This window comes from Protopterus annectens, chromosome 6.part0, assembly GCF_019279795.1.
Source record: "Protopterus annectens isolate FY-2018-M chromosome 6.part0, PAN1.0, whole genome shotgun sequence".
Classification (NCBI taxonomy): Eukaryota; Metazoa; Chordata; order Ceratodontiformes; family Protopteridae; genus Protopterus; species Protopterus annectens.
In genome coordinates this window covers 286,841,606-286,856,033 of record NC_056737.1, presented here as the reverse complement: position 1 = coordinate 286,856,033, position 14,428 = coordinate 286,841,606, and the positions used below count along the sequence as shown (strand labels likewise).

Here is a 14,428-nt window from a genome sequence, read left to right as displayed (position 1 = left end):
AGTTCCTCTCAAGTTTATCAGTCAACAAAAAATCTACTCTTTCTACTTGCACTTAAGGCTTTGCAGTCTCACATGTATTCACTAATTTCCAAGTTGCTGGTTTTCTTCCTGTACATCTCCATAGGTTCAAAGGTCTGTACTAGGCTAATGACCACATTCACAGCTTTTGTGGTATATGCATCACAAATCTCTGACAATTTCTGGTACCCTTGATAAGTGTTAGCAGGGGCTTATAAGATGAAGCATTTACAAGCAGGGGCCTGGGAGATGAAACATTTACAGGCTACCTGTGTCCATTCGAGACATAGGTGCCAAACCAGGGATGAATTTCCTGTTCCCCATCCAGTTGTCCCAGTTACACTTGAATTAGGTTGTGGAGAAACTCTGCTTCACATGGATGGGGAGCCTGTTCCATAGACAGGGTAATCTCTAGGATAATACCTGTCTCTCCAGCAGGTCCTATTTATATCACAGGCAAAGATTAAGTCTTCAGAATGGGTAATTATGGTGCTGTTTGTTTTGTGGATATGCAGGAGGTCCATCAGAGTGGGGTCTGACAATGCCCTGTATGTCAGGCATAGATCTTTCCTTAAAAGCCTGTAGAAGACAGAATACAGTGATGAGGCCTTGGGGCAGTCTGCATAGGGTATGTTACTTGTGCTTTATTTTCTTTTAGAGAGGACCCTCTGTGGGCTTTCCAGTTGTTAGATGTGCCAGGTTAGATATTATGAATACCATCTACAGTGGAACAATGACTTCCGTGGACCTAGATGCCATAACTTTGTTTATAAGTTGCACAACATGGAATGATTCCCTCACTACTGTTGACACGTGATGATTAAAGGCTAGATTACTGTCTGTGTGTATCCCCAGGTCCTTGGCTATTGGGTCAGCTCTTAAGGGTGTATTGTCAATGTGATAGTTAGAGGAGTGGATGATTTCCTGAAGGATACTATTATGCATTTCTTGGGATTTAAATTTATCCGTGGCTCTGATATTAGTTATTTGTCTGTATCAGCATTTCCTAGAGAACATTTATGTTGCTGGCGGGTATTCTGTAGTTGCTCCTAATTTGCAATCATCTGTAAATTTAGTCAGTCAGAGATCATTAACAGTAGTCTTGACTTCAGAGAAGTAAATGCCAAAAAGGATCAGTTCCAGGACTGATCCATGAGGGACTCTGCTTGTGACTGGCTTCTTTGTAGAGGTGGATTAGTTTCTGGGTCCTGGCTGTGAGCCAGCTGGCTATCCACCGGGTGACATGAGGATTTATACCTAACTTGTTCAGTTTGTCAACGATGCCTCAGTGGGGTATTGTGTCAAATGTCTTGACCAGGTCAAGGTAGGCAGTGTGAACTGTTTTACCCTCATCCATTGCTTTGGTGACTTTCTTAAAGAAGTCCTCCAGGCTGAGTAGGCATGATTTGCCATTGAAACCAAACTGGGTTTGGTCACATGTCTGGAGGTTTCCTATGTCATTATTCATCATTTCCATAATAATTCTTTCCATAGCTTTGCATATGAGATTAGTGAGACTTGTACGACTATAGTTTCCAAGGTCTGTAGATGGCCCACCTTTGCGCAGAGGAATGACTGTTGCTATTCTCCATTTGTGAGGCACAAAGCCAGTTTGGAGGGTACAGTTAAATAGCATTTTCAGAGGGCCTGAAATATCATGTTTCATGTTATTTAGAAGGCACCCTGAGATACTGTCTGGACCCATTGATGGCAGTGTTCTTGGCCTTAGAGAGAGCATTAAGGACCTATTCCCCAGTGATAATAGGGGGAGTAATATTTGATATTTCCTGAGGGGATTTTTAAGGGGAGAGAAGGGGTAAAGTTTGAGCTGAATTTGTCAGGCACTATGTTTGCTATATCTTCTGTTTTTTTTTTTTAATTTTTCCAAGTCTTTTTGGGTTTCTAATATGATGATGGTAAGGGACCCCATTCCTAAGTCAAAGTATAATTAAAGTTCATGAAATTAGTGTTGTTTCAATCCTTAATGTTAGCAAGGAGTGCTCTTCGCACCACACATAATGTGCCCTGTAATGACTCCTTCTGCAATTCATATGGAGTTGCATGCATCAGTAACATATCTAAATATGACTGTAAATTGTTTTTATAAGACCTGTTGGTCCTACTCCTATTGGAACTGTCTGGGTCTCATTTCTGCCTGTAATTCCTCATGTTTTATGAACTTGTGTGTCTCTCTCTCTCTCTCTACATAAGACAAAGTGGTAATTGGGTGTAGTGATTTCAATGATCAATGCTACTTTTGTCTTCTTTTCATGGACTACTATACCTGGTTTTCTCCTATCTGTTTTTGAACTGTTAGAAATGGGTGATCCCATGTGATATAAACTTTATAATTTTTATAATGCTTTCTGGCTTATGTGTCTAGTGTTTTTCAGCTACTTCAATATTATACTGTTTGCACAATCCCCAATGCAACATTCTTGCCACATTATTATGCCTTCCAGTATACAGTCCTTCTGCCATTAGTACATCACAACCAGCAACAACATGTGTGACTGTTTCCAGTTCTGTTTTACAAAACCTATATTCGTCTGTTTCTGCCACATGTTCAATGGACTTTGTAAACCACCATGTATGTAGACCACTATCTTAAACCACTAATATTAACCTTTCTTCTTTTGGTTTAAATTCACCTCTCCTTAACCATTCCTGTGTTTGATCCTTATCAACATGAGGTTGTTCCAAGAGTTTTCTATAGTTACAACTGTATTTATGAATTTTCCACATTTCTTGCCTTCTCATCTAATCCTTCACATTGCATTCTTTCATTTTTTGGCACATTCAGTTGCTGCCTGATTTTTATCTACTTCTGGTTTGATTTCCATTCCTGCTTGACACCAATATGCTTCTGCTAGGCTAAGCAGGGAAGTCATCTTAGACTTATTCTCCTCATGTTCTAAAACTTTCACTACATTTGGGTCTCATGCGATCAGCGGGTATGTATGCAGTCCTACGACTGCAGATCTGTATATGTAATGAATTTCGAGGAGGCCCATACCTCATTCAGAACAGGGCATATATATTATTGGTATACACTAATTTTTATAACTCATTTGGTAAGCATGGAGCATCCTTCTTGTTTTTTCCTATCCAACCAATCCAACATTTTTTGGGGCCAGTCACTCACCTCAAAATTGTAAGTTAGGACAGGAAAAGCAAATTGATGTATAGCTTGGACTTTGTTCCTAGATGTCAACACTGTTTCCAGTATTCATTTTAGTCTTCTAGAATATTCCTTAAAAAGTTTTCTTCACATTTGTTCATGTTTTATTGTTGATTCCTCATCAATTCCCAAATGTTTATACACTTCCTCTTGCTCAAGTTCTTTCATATCACATTCCTGTCCCAAACTATTGTTTTTTTTTTTTGTGCTGCAGCTTTCTGCTTTAAAGGTTGCTTTTGCACATTTATCAAGACCAAATGACAATCTTATATCATCTGAAAAATGTTTGACCACTTGCAGTTGAGCTTTCAGTTCCTCAATTGATGAAGTATACAGTTTTAAATCATCCACAAAAAGAAGAGGAGAAGTCTTTACACTTTGTTGTTTTCTGGGAGCCAAATTGTAGCCATGACCTAATCTGCTAAGCAGACAGCTAATGGGTTAAAAGCAAGACAAAAGAGCAGCGGTGACAAAGAGACACCCTGGAATAACCCCCTTTGAATTTTTATCCCTGGAATAATAATTTATCCTTTAGCATGGCTTAACTGCAAAGTGGCTTGCCAATGTTTCTTCGTCCTGTAAAGTAATCGATCAGTGTTGGGTGTATTTTTATTTGTAAGCACTCTTATATCCATAAATGTGGGATAATGTCAGATGCTTTTTTTGTAGTTTATCCATGCCATACTTAGATTCTTCCCCTTTTTTACAGTTCTCCAAATGATCCTTTGTTCCATATAATTTTCTTTTGTTACCCTTTTTTCTATTGCCATGACTGAGTTTTCTTCTAAATGACTACAAACTCTGTCAGCATCAATTCCCATGTATAGTTTATACCTTGTCAGAAGCTGGGTTATTGGTCTATATTTTTTAGGATAGGACCGGACCTCCCTTAAGTAGTATTATATTTCATGTTGTTAACCAGGTTGGTGTCTGTTTGGGGTACATATATAAATAGTTGTTACTCATGGCTAAATCTTCATGTAATGCCGTTAATACTTTTAGCCTGAAGTTAGGCACTGCATCTGGGCCTGGGTTTTTCCAGTTAGGAGCTTTTCTTAACTTTGTTTCAATCTGTCTGGGTGTTACTTCATCCTGTTTCATCTCCTGTGCATTTGCTCTTCTTCCTTCTTTTTACTTGTTCTAGACATTTAGCATCTTTATGTGCCACAGGATCTTCATAGATATTTCTCCAGAATTTGTCTAGTTCCTCTTTTTGGCCAGTGGTTCAGTTCCTTTTGTCTTGTTTACCAGTTCTCTATAAAACTATTTTGGGTCATCAATAAATTGCTTATTTTGTACTTTTCCTTAATTATATCTATCTACATATCTTCTCGTGCTGATGTTTTTTAATTTATTATTTGTCTTAGAGTACGATAGAGCCTGATCTGTTCTAATACTGTGCATTGATTTTATCATGTCTATCTTTCCTGAGTATTTTTGTTGATCTGTTCCTTTTTATATATTCTTCTAACAGTGACATTTTTTGCCTTAATTGCTTTATAGTTTTGTATATCTGATACTTCCATGATGACATTTGATTTTTTCCCCTTCCTTTCCCTTACTGTCCTGTGTTTTTGTGGACTTTTATTTGTTATTAATTTAGCTGCACAGTAATATATATCCTATATACTTCTGTTATATTGCATGAATCTCTATGAGCAGTCCAAATTACTGTGTTTATTTGTTTAATCAGACTTCTAAAACTTCTAACTTTTTGGGCTTTATTGGCTTTCTTTGGTCTATTTCTTTCATTGATCTTAATATGTCTGTCCATCTCTATTAAATCATGCAACTCTTTTCTTAGATCATTTTCTTCTTAGGTGAAGATACATTCTTTGTTCTCCATTTTTTGTGGGCATTCTACAGAAAGTTCCAAAGTATCTTCCTGTGCCACATTCTCCTCAGTTTCATCCTGTGTCATCTGTTGTACTTTAATATGGGAACCCACTGACCTATCACTCCACAACATTGACAGTGTCAGAGTTGCCACAGTTTCTTCTTCTTTCTCTTGCTGCACAACTACAACTGAACTTTTGTACTGATTTCCTATGGAAGGCTCCAATGCATCGTCATATGGCAAATGATCAGATATTTTCCACTCCATTGGTTTCTCCTTCATTTGAGGATCCATTGCTATATCCGGCTGTGATGTTATCAGTTAGGTTTTCTACACTAAATCCTTCACAAGCAATATATAACCTCAGTTTCTACTTCTTTAACTTCTCCATTACTAATCCAGTTTTCTATTTTTCCTCTTTGTTGTCTTAATATTTGTATTGTATAATTTTCAATACGTTGATGCCTTTGCCTGTATTTCTCTCCAGATATCTTCGGTGCTGCCTTTTTGTTTTGATTAGTTTTGCTTTTTTCTTTCCATAAATATTACACCATATTAAATCTCCTTTTTTTCCCTATGTCAATATTTCTTCTTCAGATGTCTCCTGCTCCTCCTGTTTCTCCTTACTTTGGGGACTTATTGTTCCATCATGCTGTGCTATAACCTGTGTTAGACTTTCTACACTAAATCCTTCACTTTGCAGGTATTCCATAACTTCAACTTCTATTTTTTTAATATTACTTTACAAATCTTCTGTTCTGCATTCCCTCTTTGTGATCTTACTTTTCTGTATTGTGAAATGTTCCATATCTGGATGCCTCTGCCTGTATTTCTCTTTCGTTATCTTTTTCTGGCTGCTTTCTTTGTTTTGATTAATTTAGCTTTCTCCTTTGCATAAATATTGAACTATATCAGATCTCTCTTTCTTTCCCATGTGCATATTTCTTTTTATACCTTTCAAAAACCTTTAGATTTTTGTTCTTTATATTTTCACACTTCCTCAGTCGCTTGTTTTTCCAAATGGTCCAAGGTTTCTTGGCCTATATAATATTTTTCACAAATCTGTCTATCTGAAGCTTCTAACAGTTTTTTTTGTGCAATTATTTTTCTTTCCTGTAATTTCTCTATTAATCTTTTTGTGTATCTTCTGTCTGGAAATTCTGGGCTTCTTGCATAATAGTAACAGTACATCATTTCTTTATTATCCTCAATAGTCCACTCTATTATCTTTTTCGCACTTTTTTGGCCTATCAGTTTTTGTGACTTTTGTGGACTACTACTTCCTTCTACAACAGGGGGCACCCTCCCTCTAGCTATCCCAACTGAAGGAATGTTTCTGTGTCTTGAGTATTCTACACTGTCATTTTTTACAGTTCTGCCACCAGTGTGTCTACCAGGATTGCACAGTTTTTTATCCTGGGTCTTGTGCACCCAGCTATCTTTTTTAATTTTTGACCTACTTCTGTCCATGATATATGCTATAGAAATACAGTCTATATATCAGTGTTGCCTTGGTGAGATTTTGTGAAAAACAGGCTCCACCTTGTGAAGGTACTCACCAAGACGTGAGGATGAATTAAATTTCAGCACTAATACTCTCCTTTGCTTGCTGACTTTTCATGTCTCCATTCGGACCCCTCCTATGAAAGTGCTACAATGCAATCTTAACCATTTATGGGAAAAGATAATTATTTGGACACATCTTTGGAGAAATACAACGCTTTCACTAACAGCTAAAATTTCTTTATTAAATATATTGTTCTTGCCTTTAAATTATTTTATTTTTTACATCTACCATTATTTTGGCTCCTTTTAAAGCATTAATGTAATTAAAAATCATTTGTATGTTTGTCTGTAACAATGGGAGGTATAGAATACAGAAATTAAAATACTTCACTAAAAGACAATAAAGATGTTTAGGGACAGGTATATGGATTTAGGTACCTGCCTTTAAATCGGTCCCACTAGATCCACTGAGGAATGGCTGAAATCCCGTGTGCATGCACTTAGAAGCAAGCCTGCTTGGAGCAAAGGAAACAAACTTATATAAATGGTATGCAAAAAAAAAAAAATCCAGATTATTTACAAAACTTAGAACACTCATAGATATTTAAAAGACCTGCATAGGGACATGCACATTTCTCAATGCTGGGGAAGTGATATACTTATCTGGGGCATCCCCTATCTTAAATAGATAACAGAAGGATATGTTGAAGTCATTTGGAGACAAAGATATCATAAAACTAACTGAAGTCAGCCACATTTCTTGCTTTGTATCATAGTTTTAATCTAACATTAAGTGACCATATGAAGTATTTACTATTTTGCTTTATGTTAAGAGGTGTGCACCTGAGAAAACTATTATAGATAATGCACCCTATATTTCAGCTAATGTAGGAAGACACGTACCACTAAATAAGTGAAAAATAAAGTCTCTCAAGGCTTCTCACTAGATAACATCAGTTAGCAGTATGACATTATGAAGTGTTAGCCATACTTTTCTGATATGGGGTAGATTACTTGCTATACATGACAGAATAGAATTAGAAGATCATTGTAAAACATATAATTGCATCATTTGAAACTATGCGCATACTTTTATGAAAAACTGTTTTCTTACACCACAGCTACTGGTATCCCAATGATATCATGGAAATTTCATTATGTTCAACTTGCAAAGCCCCATTTTCTGTACTCTTACAAAAGTCTTGGGAATTTCAAACCATTTGGAACTTCTGACTCAAAGCTGGTGTTAGTATTTTGGGGGCCCCCAATTAATGTCAAGTTGGGGGTCCCCATAATGTACACTTCCAGGCTATGTATCACTCTGTTAATGCTACCACTCCTATGCATTCTTTTAGTGAGTCCTGCTAAGTTTTAGTGGTTTCTACAGACTGACCTGTAGTTTCAATGCTCTTGCAATAGGCCTATGGACCACACTATGCTGACCCATCTCACAAAGGGACAATCACAGTTACTTGCATTTAGTTTCAACAATGACATGTTACTACAACTCTATGTAGAGGGCTGGACATAAGTGAAATGTTGCTCTTGCCACTATCTACTGTCCCCCCCCAACACACACACACATGCTCCATTGCTCTCTCTCTCTGTCTCCCACCCCATCTGAGCTCTCTATGCCATGCATTTTTCTATGTTCTTCCTTTTTTAACATTTTGCCTTATTCGTCAGCCTATTGAAGCAACATTAAGCTTCTATTTGCTTTGAAGTGCATTTTAATTTTTTTTTCATTTTACACAATTTTTCCATTGATGGCTTGAACAAACATTATGATTAAGGAAATAAACTTAGCGTTGCTGTTCAACTTTAGTTTTCCTTACAGCCTTTCAATACACCTTTCCTGACCAAGACATCAGATTAATACCCATTTAGAATATGCTCCTGGATGCACTTCAGAACATTTACCTAACCTTTTAATCCGATGGTGGCTTAAACAAAAATCACGAGTAAGAAAAGAATTTCAGTCTTATTCTTTTTTTTTTTTAAGGAGCACATAAGTTGTGCCCTAGACGTAATGTTCAAAGATGACAAAATAGTATCTCATAGTAAACTAAAAAGCCAGTTGTTGTGTGGATACACAGATTCTATTTAGGAATACTGCCTGCTTCCCTAACCTACCCAAAAAGACAGTCACCACCTAACTGGTGTTAGACTGGGATGAAAGCAGAAGATCAGATGGCCATAGTCACATATTTCACGTGACTGCTGTTGTATCATTACTCCAAACCCCTAACCCCAAGAGACAGTCACGTTTATAAGTGCCTGATGTGTGATTGCGAAGAAAGTGAAGAAAAACATGGATTCCACTTTTTTGCTCATGGTAAGTACATTGCCTCTACACAAGCGATATGTACACTTCTGCTGTCTGTGAGAAAAGTAAAAGACACAATGACCACACTGTCTCCAGTCCAAACAACAACTATAATGACCTCCTGCGCACAAGTCTGAGGATTAACTGTGATAAAAATTAAAGACATAATGACCATACAATCCCCAAATGGGTGGGCATTCGTTGAAGGTTGAATGTCGAGGTGGCACCACGGCGTTTGTGAAAATCTACTGCCAATCATTAGCGGTCTGGAGTTCTGCTGTGGCGACCCCTAACCGGGAAAAGCCGAAAGACAGCAACAATGACCATACAATCCCCCACACACACATACACACAAAACCTACAACAAACTTTTATATGCACACATCTGAGTGCCGCTGGTTTTAGAATAGGTGTGTTTGAGAGAAGAAGCCACCAATAAGTCCTTATCAAAGTTTATACATTCTGGAGAGTGGGGTCTACCAGACACTTAGAAGATCTAAGTGTTTGAATGTTCTGTGATATACTTTATGCCTTAATTTTAAATATAATTACTTGTTAACTACATTTTTTACTGATACTCAGAAGAGTAAAGTATGTGTACTGGCATTATTGGGTGTGTGCACTGATAAAAGTCAGTGATAGCTTTAGATTACGCAAGCAATCATAAACCATAGTAATACTAGTTTTGCAGTTATTTCAACAAATAGCAGTACATTTTGCAACAGTGATACTGCCACACCAGACCAGTGACTGTTGCTCAGTAGTTATCAAACCTCAATAGGGGTAAGTCACTTTTATTTACCTCACTGAGGAGTAATGCTGTCACTGTCCCTTATTTCACAGACTGTCCCTGATTTTGCCTCATAATTTTGCTCTGTCCTTCATAAGATATTTGATTTGCTGATAAATCCTTCAGGATTACAGGCAGTCACTAAATCCAGAAATTATTGTCCAAAAATGCATGTCAATGCAACATATGTTATTCTAGTAAATTTTTGAGTGAATTAGAATAATATGTAAACTGTGTTTCTCACTTTGAGCCTTCATTATGTTATTATTTTTGGCTATACCCAGAATTATTGAGCAAAGAAGTTGAGAGTTACAGTAGCTTGTATTCTGCCAGTATTTATAAAACTCCCTGAGAGAGAAAACCATCCCTGAATATCAGAAGCACCAGCTCTTTTTAAAAGTCAAGGTATGCATTGAAATTAGTCACTTTGTGCTACTGTCTAATGCTTACCTTAGTCATGTTCATTATCAGCTTTATCCTAAAACAGTCGTATCACAGCCCTGTTAATGTTAAAGTGCATAATCAGAAAATGAATACATTTTTTATTAATTTTTCCCCAACCAGGAGCAGCTTTCGCGGGGCCCCCACATAGTCGGGTACGAGTACACCCTCATGCCTGTGCTGCAACCAGAGGTATTACAGGTACTTAAAGCTGGCTATTTTGTCATTTTAGTGGAGAGAATCTCCACCAGCAAGACTTAACTAAGCCAGGGGCAATATGCCAGTGGTAAAACATGTAATGAAACTGTGAAGCCTGTTACAAAACACTGTTATGATAACTAAAGAAATCTTTGAATTTTATAAGTGATGGAAATATATTATCCACACCCCCCCCCCCTTTATTGAATGGACTTGATTGCTGAAATAGTTTTTGCTGGTTTGACAAACATATTACAAAATGTCCAAATAAGATAACATTCAGTGGTTGAGGGCTCCCCAGGACCAGGGGGCCTCAGCGACCACAGGGCTCACTGGTGGCTAAAGCCGGCTATGCATCTATGTCACATCTAGGATGTACAAAGTATTGCAATAGGGTGTATTAAAACCATAAAGTCTGTTGGCTACTGAGCTATGGGGAAACCTTTATCTTGCTGACTACAGTGGAAAAAACTTGTACATTTCAAGCTGCCATTCCAATATGGACATCATATGCTACCAAATGAAAAAATCCCACTGGTATCTTGAAGTTCTTGAGTCTTGGCTGCTCACAATCCACAGGCTTGCAGATGAGAACTTGGCTGTCTTGTGGCTTTTATGGGTGGTAGCTTATGCTCATATCTAACTGTGTGCAGACAAGGTGCATTAGCTTGCAGGTTGAGTTGATCTGCTGCCAGGTTTGGGTAAGTTAAGTGTGGCAGCCACTGCCTGAGTATGTAGCCAAGTTTGGGTAAGTTAAGTGTGGCAGTCACTTCCTGAGCATGAAGCCAAGTTTGGGTAAGTTAAGTGTGATAGCCACTGCCCGACCATGTAGCCAAATTTGGGTAAGTTAAGTGTGGCAGCCAGAGGGAAGAAGTAGCAGGAGGCAGGACCTTAGCTGTTCTGTTTAAAGGCTACCTTGAGGATTTAAACTCAAGATTAGGAAGCAAGGTTTGAGATCAGGTTTAGGAAGTGATCAGGGAATCTAGGTTTAGGGAGCATCAGTGCAGCAGAGAGAAAGATGACAGACACAGAGGAAGTGTCTCAATGTGCACTAGCTTTTCATGTTGTACACTGCTAGAAACCAACAATACAAGACAGCAGTTAGGTATAAAGTGTGTTCGATTTACCAGCCTCATACCCACAATAGTTCAGTAACTGACTCCTTGTGTCAGACACCTCATTTATTGTACCATGTATTACATAATGCTGCCTTTTGTTTCTTAGTGAAAAGTAGGGAAATCCTTAACTGTTATTTGTGCTGTAAATTATTAGTGCTGGTGAGACATTCTGAGCTGCACTATAACACTTCTAAAAGTATGCAGTACTACAAATTGATGAAAGTATCTTTAAAACACTTTCTGTTTGTATCTGAGTCATAAGAATTCGAGGATCAGAGAGGTGGGTAAGTAATCACTCTATTAGATACTTGAGTTTATAATTAATTTCAGATAATTCACTGCCTGTTTTTGACCATCAGAAGATCTCATCTTGGTATATACTGTGAGTTTTGTATATTAACTTGCAAGCAGCGAGTAGTTTCCCTGATATATGTGTAGCTGATCCAACCATTTCTCTGTTCAGTTGGCCTGTATCATGAAAGATTGATATACTGCTTTTAATTCTTAGACTTGTCAATGTTTTTTTCAATATCCATTTCACTGTTATAAAGTGGTTATTATGGATTCTGTTTTTTTTTCTGATATCAAATCCCTTGCTACTGTGCTATTGATTTTTAAATGTATGTTTCCATTCCACTGCTTCTATTACATCAAAAGCCTCCTCTCAGAAGATGCGAGTTATTCGCTCTGTGCACAAAGTACATTATCACATTTCTCTGAGTCTTATGCATTTCATAAATATAAATATTCAGATGGTTTAGTAAACTGATTGCAGAAAACTCACAAACAGTCTGTCTAAATATGCCTTTAGTCCTTTTGTTGCTACCCAATTCATTCTCCTCTTCTGCTGTCTCCCCTTTTTATTTGAACATGCGCTCCTGAAGCCCCCTCTACATGGACTCGCCCCTCTCCTATCACATTTGTATCTTGCCCTTTATCTACTCATTAGGACATCTCAGCATTTCACCGCTTTCTGATGTCCCACTTCCTAATACCTGCCATTCTACCTTTCCCTTATTCAGGTGGCATGTCCAGTATGTTTCCCTTGCCTTCCATCTATTATGTGGATGTTCATTGTTCAGTGTCTCCCCAGTAAGCTCTGTAGGACCTAGCTGAGTTTGGTAAGTCACAGACCATTCTTTCTACCGACATCATTTTTTTTCAGTCTTGGTGTGAAGTATTGCAAGCATTACACTTTCACTGAAAAGGCCACAAGAGATGTGTTTGATACTTACAAGTGTCCTGAACAACAAGGCTGGCACCTCCATCCATTGAATTCATACTTGTCACTGTTCGGCCCCCCCATCTACTAATGATATCCACCTTTACTGTCTGTACCCTTGAAATGCATTACACCACACTTGTTAACAGTGAATCTCAGCTGCCCTAGCTAAGCTTGGTCCAGTAAACTCTGTAGGACCTAGCTTAGTTTCTAAGTCATTGTTCTTCTTAATTATAGTAGGGCATATACTCCCCCGTATACTCTGTAACATAGTCCCTCATATACTCCCTAATATACTCCCTAATATACTCCATAATGTACCTAGCAACAGTTTTGCATCTCCTTAATTACTTTAGAAACTTGTTTCTCCCTGTCAGACTTGATATTTCATATAAATACTATATGATTGTGTCTTTGTCTTGCCATATCGCCTCCTGCTGTTTATCCTGCTAGCCTTCTGCCTAATGTAGATGTTCCTTTTCCATTATGCTTTCTTGGTAAACTAAACAATTGTCTTCCACACCGTCTTGTTCACGGCATGTCGTTTTTTTAATAGGATTCAAATGAGCGCAACAGGATATGTATCTTTAAGGAAAAATGAGCTAATAACACTGACCAGCAGGGGCATACCAAACTTGTTTTTGTGGAACATAAATAGTCGACAGCTATATGTGAGATATTATGGATAAGGTACAGCAAATGGAAAAAGTAGCCAAAGGCAAGACCATTTATATTTGAAAAACATGGGGAGCAGAGGATGGCAATGGTTATCACTTGCTTTTTTTAATATCCTATATGTATGGCAATCATATCATAGCATGCTGTAGACATGATATTTTGTAATACATGTTATACACTGTGAATATTAAATTCTATTACAGAAATGAATGGATTGCTTGGGTGTGCACTGATCGCAGTCCGTGTGTTAATACTACTGCTATAAGTCTCAATACTAAATGCATGATAGAAATGGTCGGATAGTAACTGTGATGACATTAAAATTAGTAACATTCATTTTTCTTTGTTTTTAAATTTCAGGAGATCTGTATATTGCAGGCCTTCCACATAGCATGTACAGTAATCTGCCAAAGCTTGTAGCTTCCCGAGATGGTTTTCAGGGATGTCTGGCATCAGTTGACCTGAATGGGCGCTTAGCAGACCTAATTAATGATGCATTGCACCGTAGTGGACAGATTGAGCGTGGATGTGAAGGTACTGTCTCCTTTATGAACAATACTAGGTCAGGGAGTCCATACTTCCTCATCAGCTCCATCAGTAATTTTTCCTCCTCCTCTTCCTCTTCCTCTACCACCATCATGATCACCAACACCACCACCACCAACACCACTCAGTTTTCTCGTGCATGCCCATCTGCAAAGCTCTCCACTTGCCTCTTCCTCATTGCTGCATGCCATACAGTGCTGCTTATGTTTCCAGTGGACTCGCTGCTCTGATGCAATAATGTGGAACTAGTTCATGGGACATTCCACAACAGTGATGTCACTTCCTTGGGACCCTGGCTGTTTGCTACAGACATAATTAATCTGCATTGCACAGCAAAGTGAAAATTATATATTTTCAAACCAAGCCAAACCTGAGCTCAGAAGATGGTCCTTGAGGACTCAAGAACTCGGGGGAAACAAAAAAGCATCTAAAAGAAGTGGCCGTGCAAGACATTTGAAGGCTTCTAAGACTTCTTTTTATTAATATTAGCTTCATGTTTAAAAGTTAGCTTTTTGTATGAAATAATTGTTGATGTAGCTGCATCTAGTGTATAATCGTGGTGATAAG

General features: G+C 38.0%; 1 protein-coding gene across 1 annotated transcript in view; it reads left to right on the top strand.

Annotated features, from left to right (window-relative positions):
- Positions 1 to 14,428, top strand: part of LOC122803823 (neurexin-3-like) — a 2,450,564-nt gene that overhangs the window by 2,368,250 nt on the left and 67,886 nt on the right. Inside the window, exon 16 of the mRNA XM_044073508.1 lies at positions 13,676 to 13,849. Coding sequence (XP_043929443.1) covers positions 13,676 to 13,849 — 174 coding nt within the window. The remainder of the gene's footprint in view (positions 1 to 13,675; positions 13,850 to 14,428) is intronic.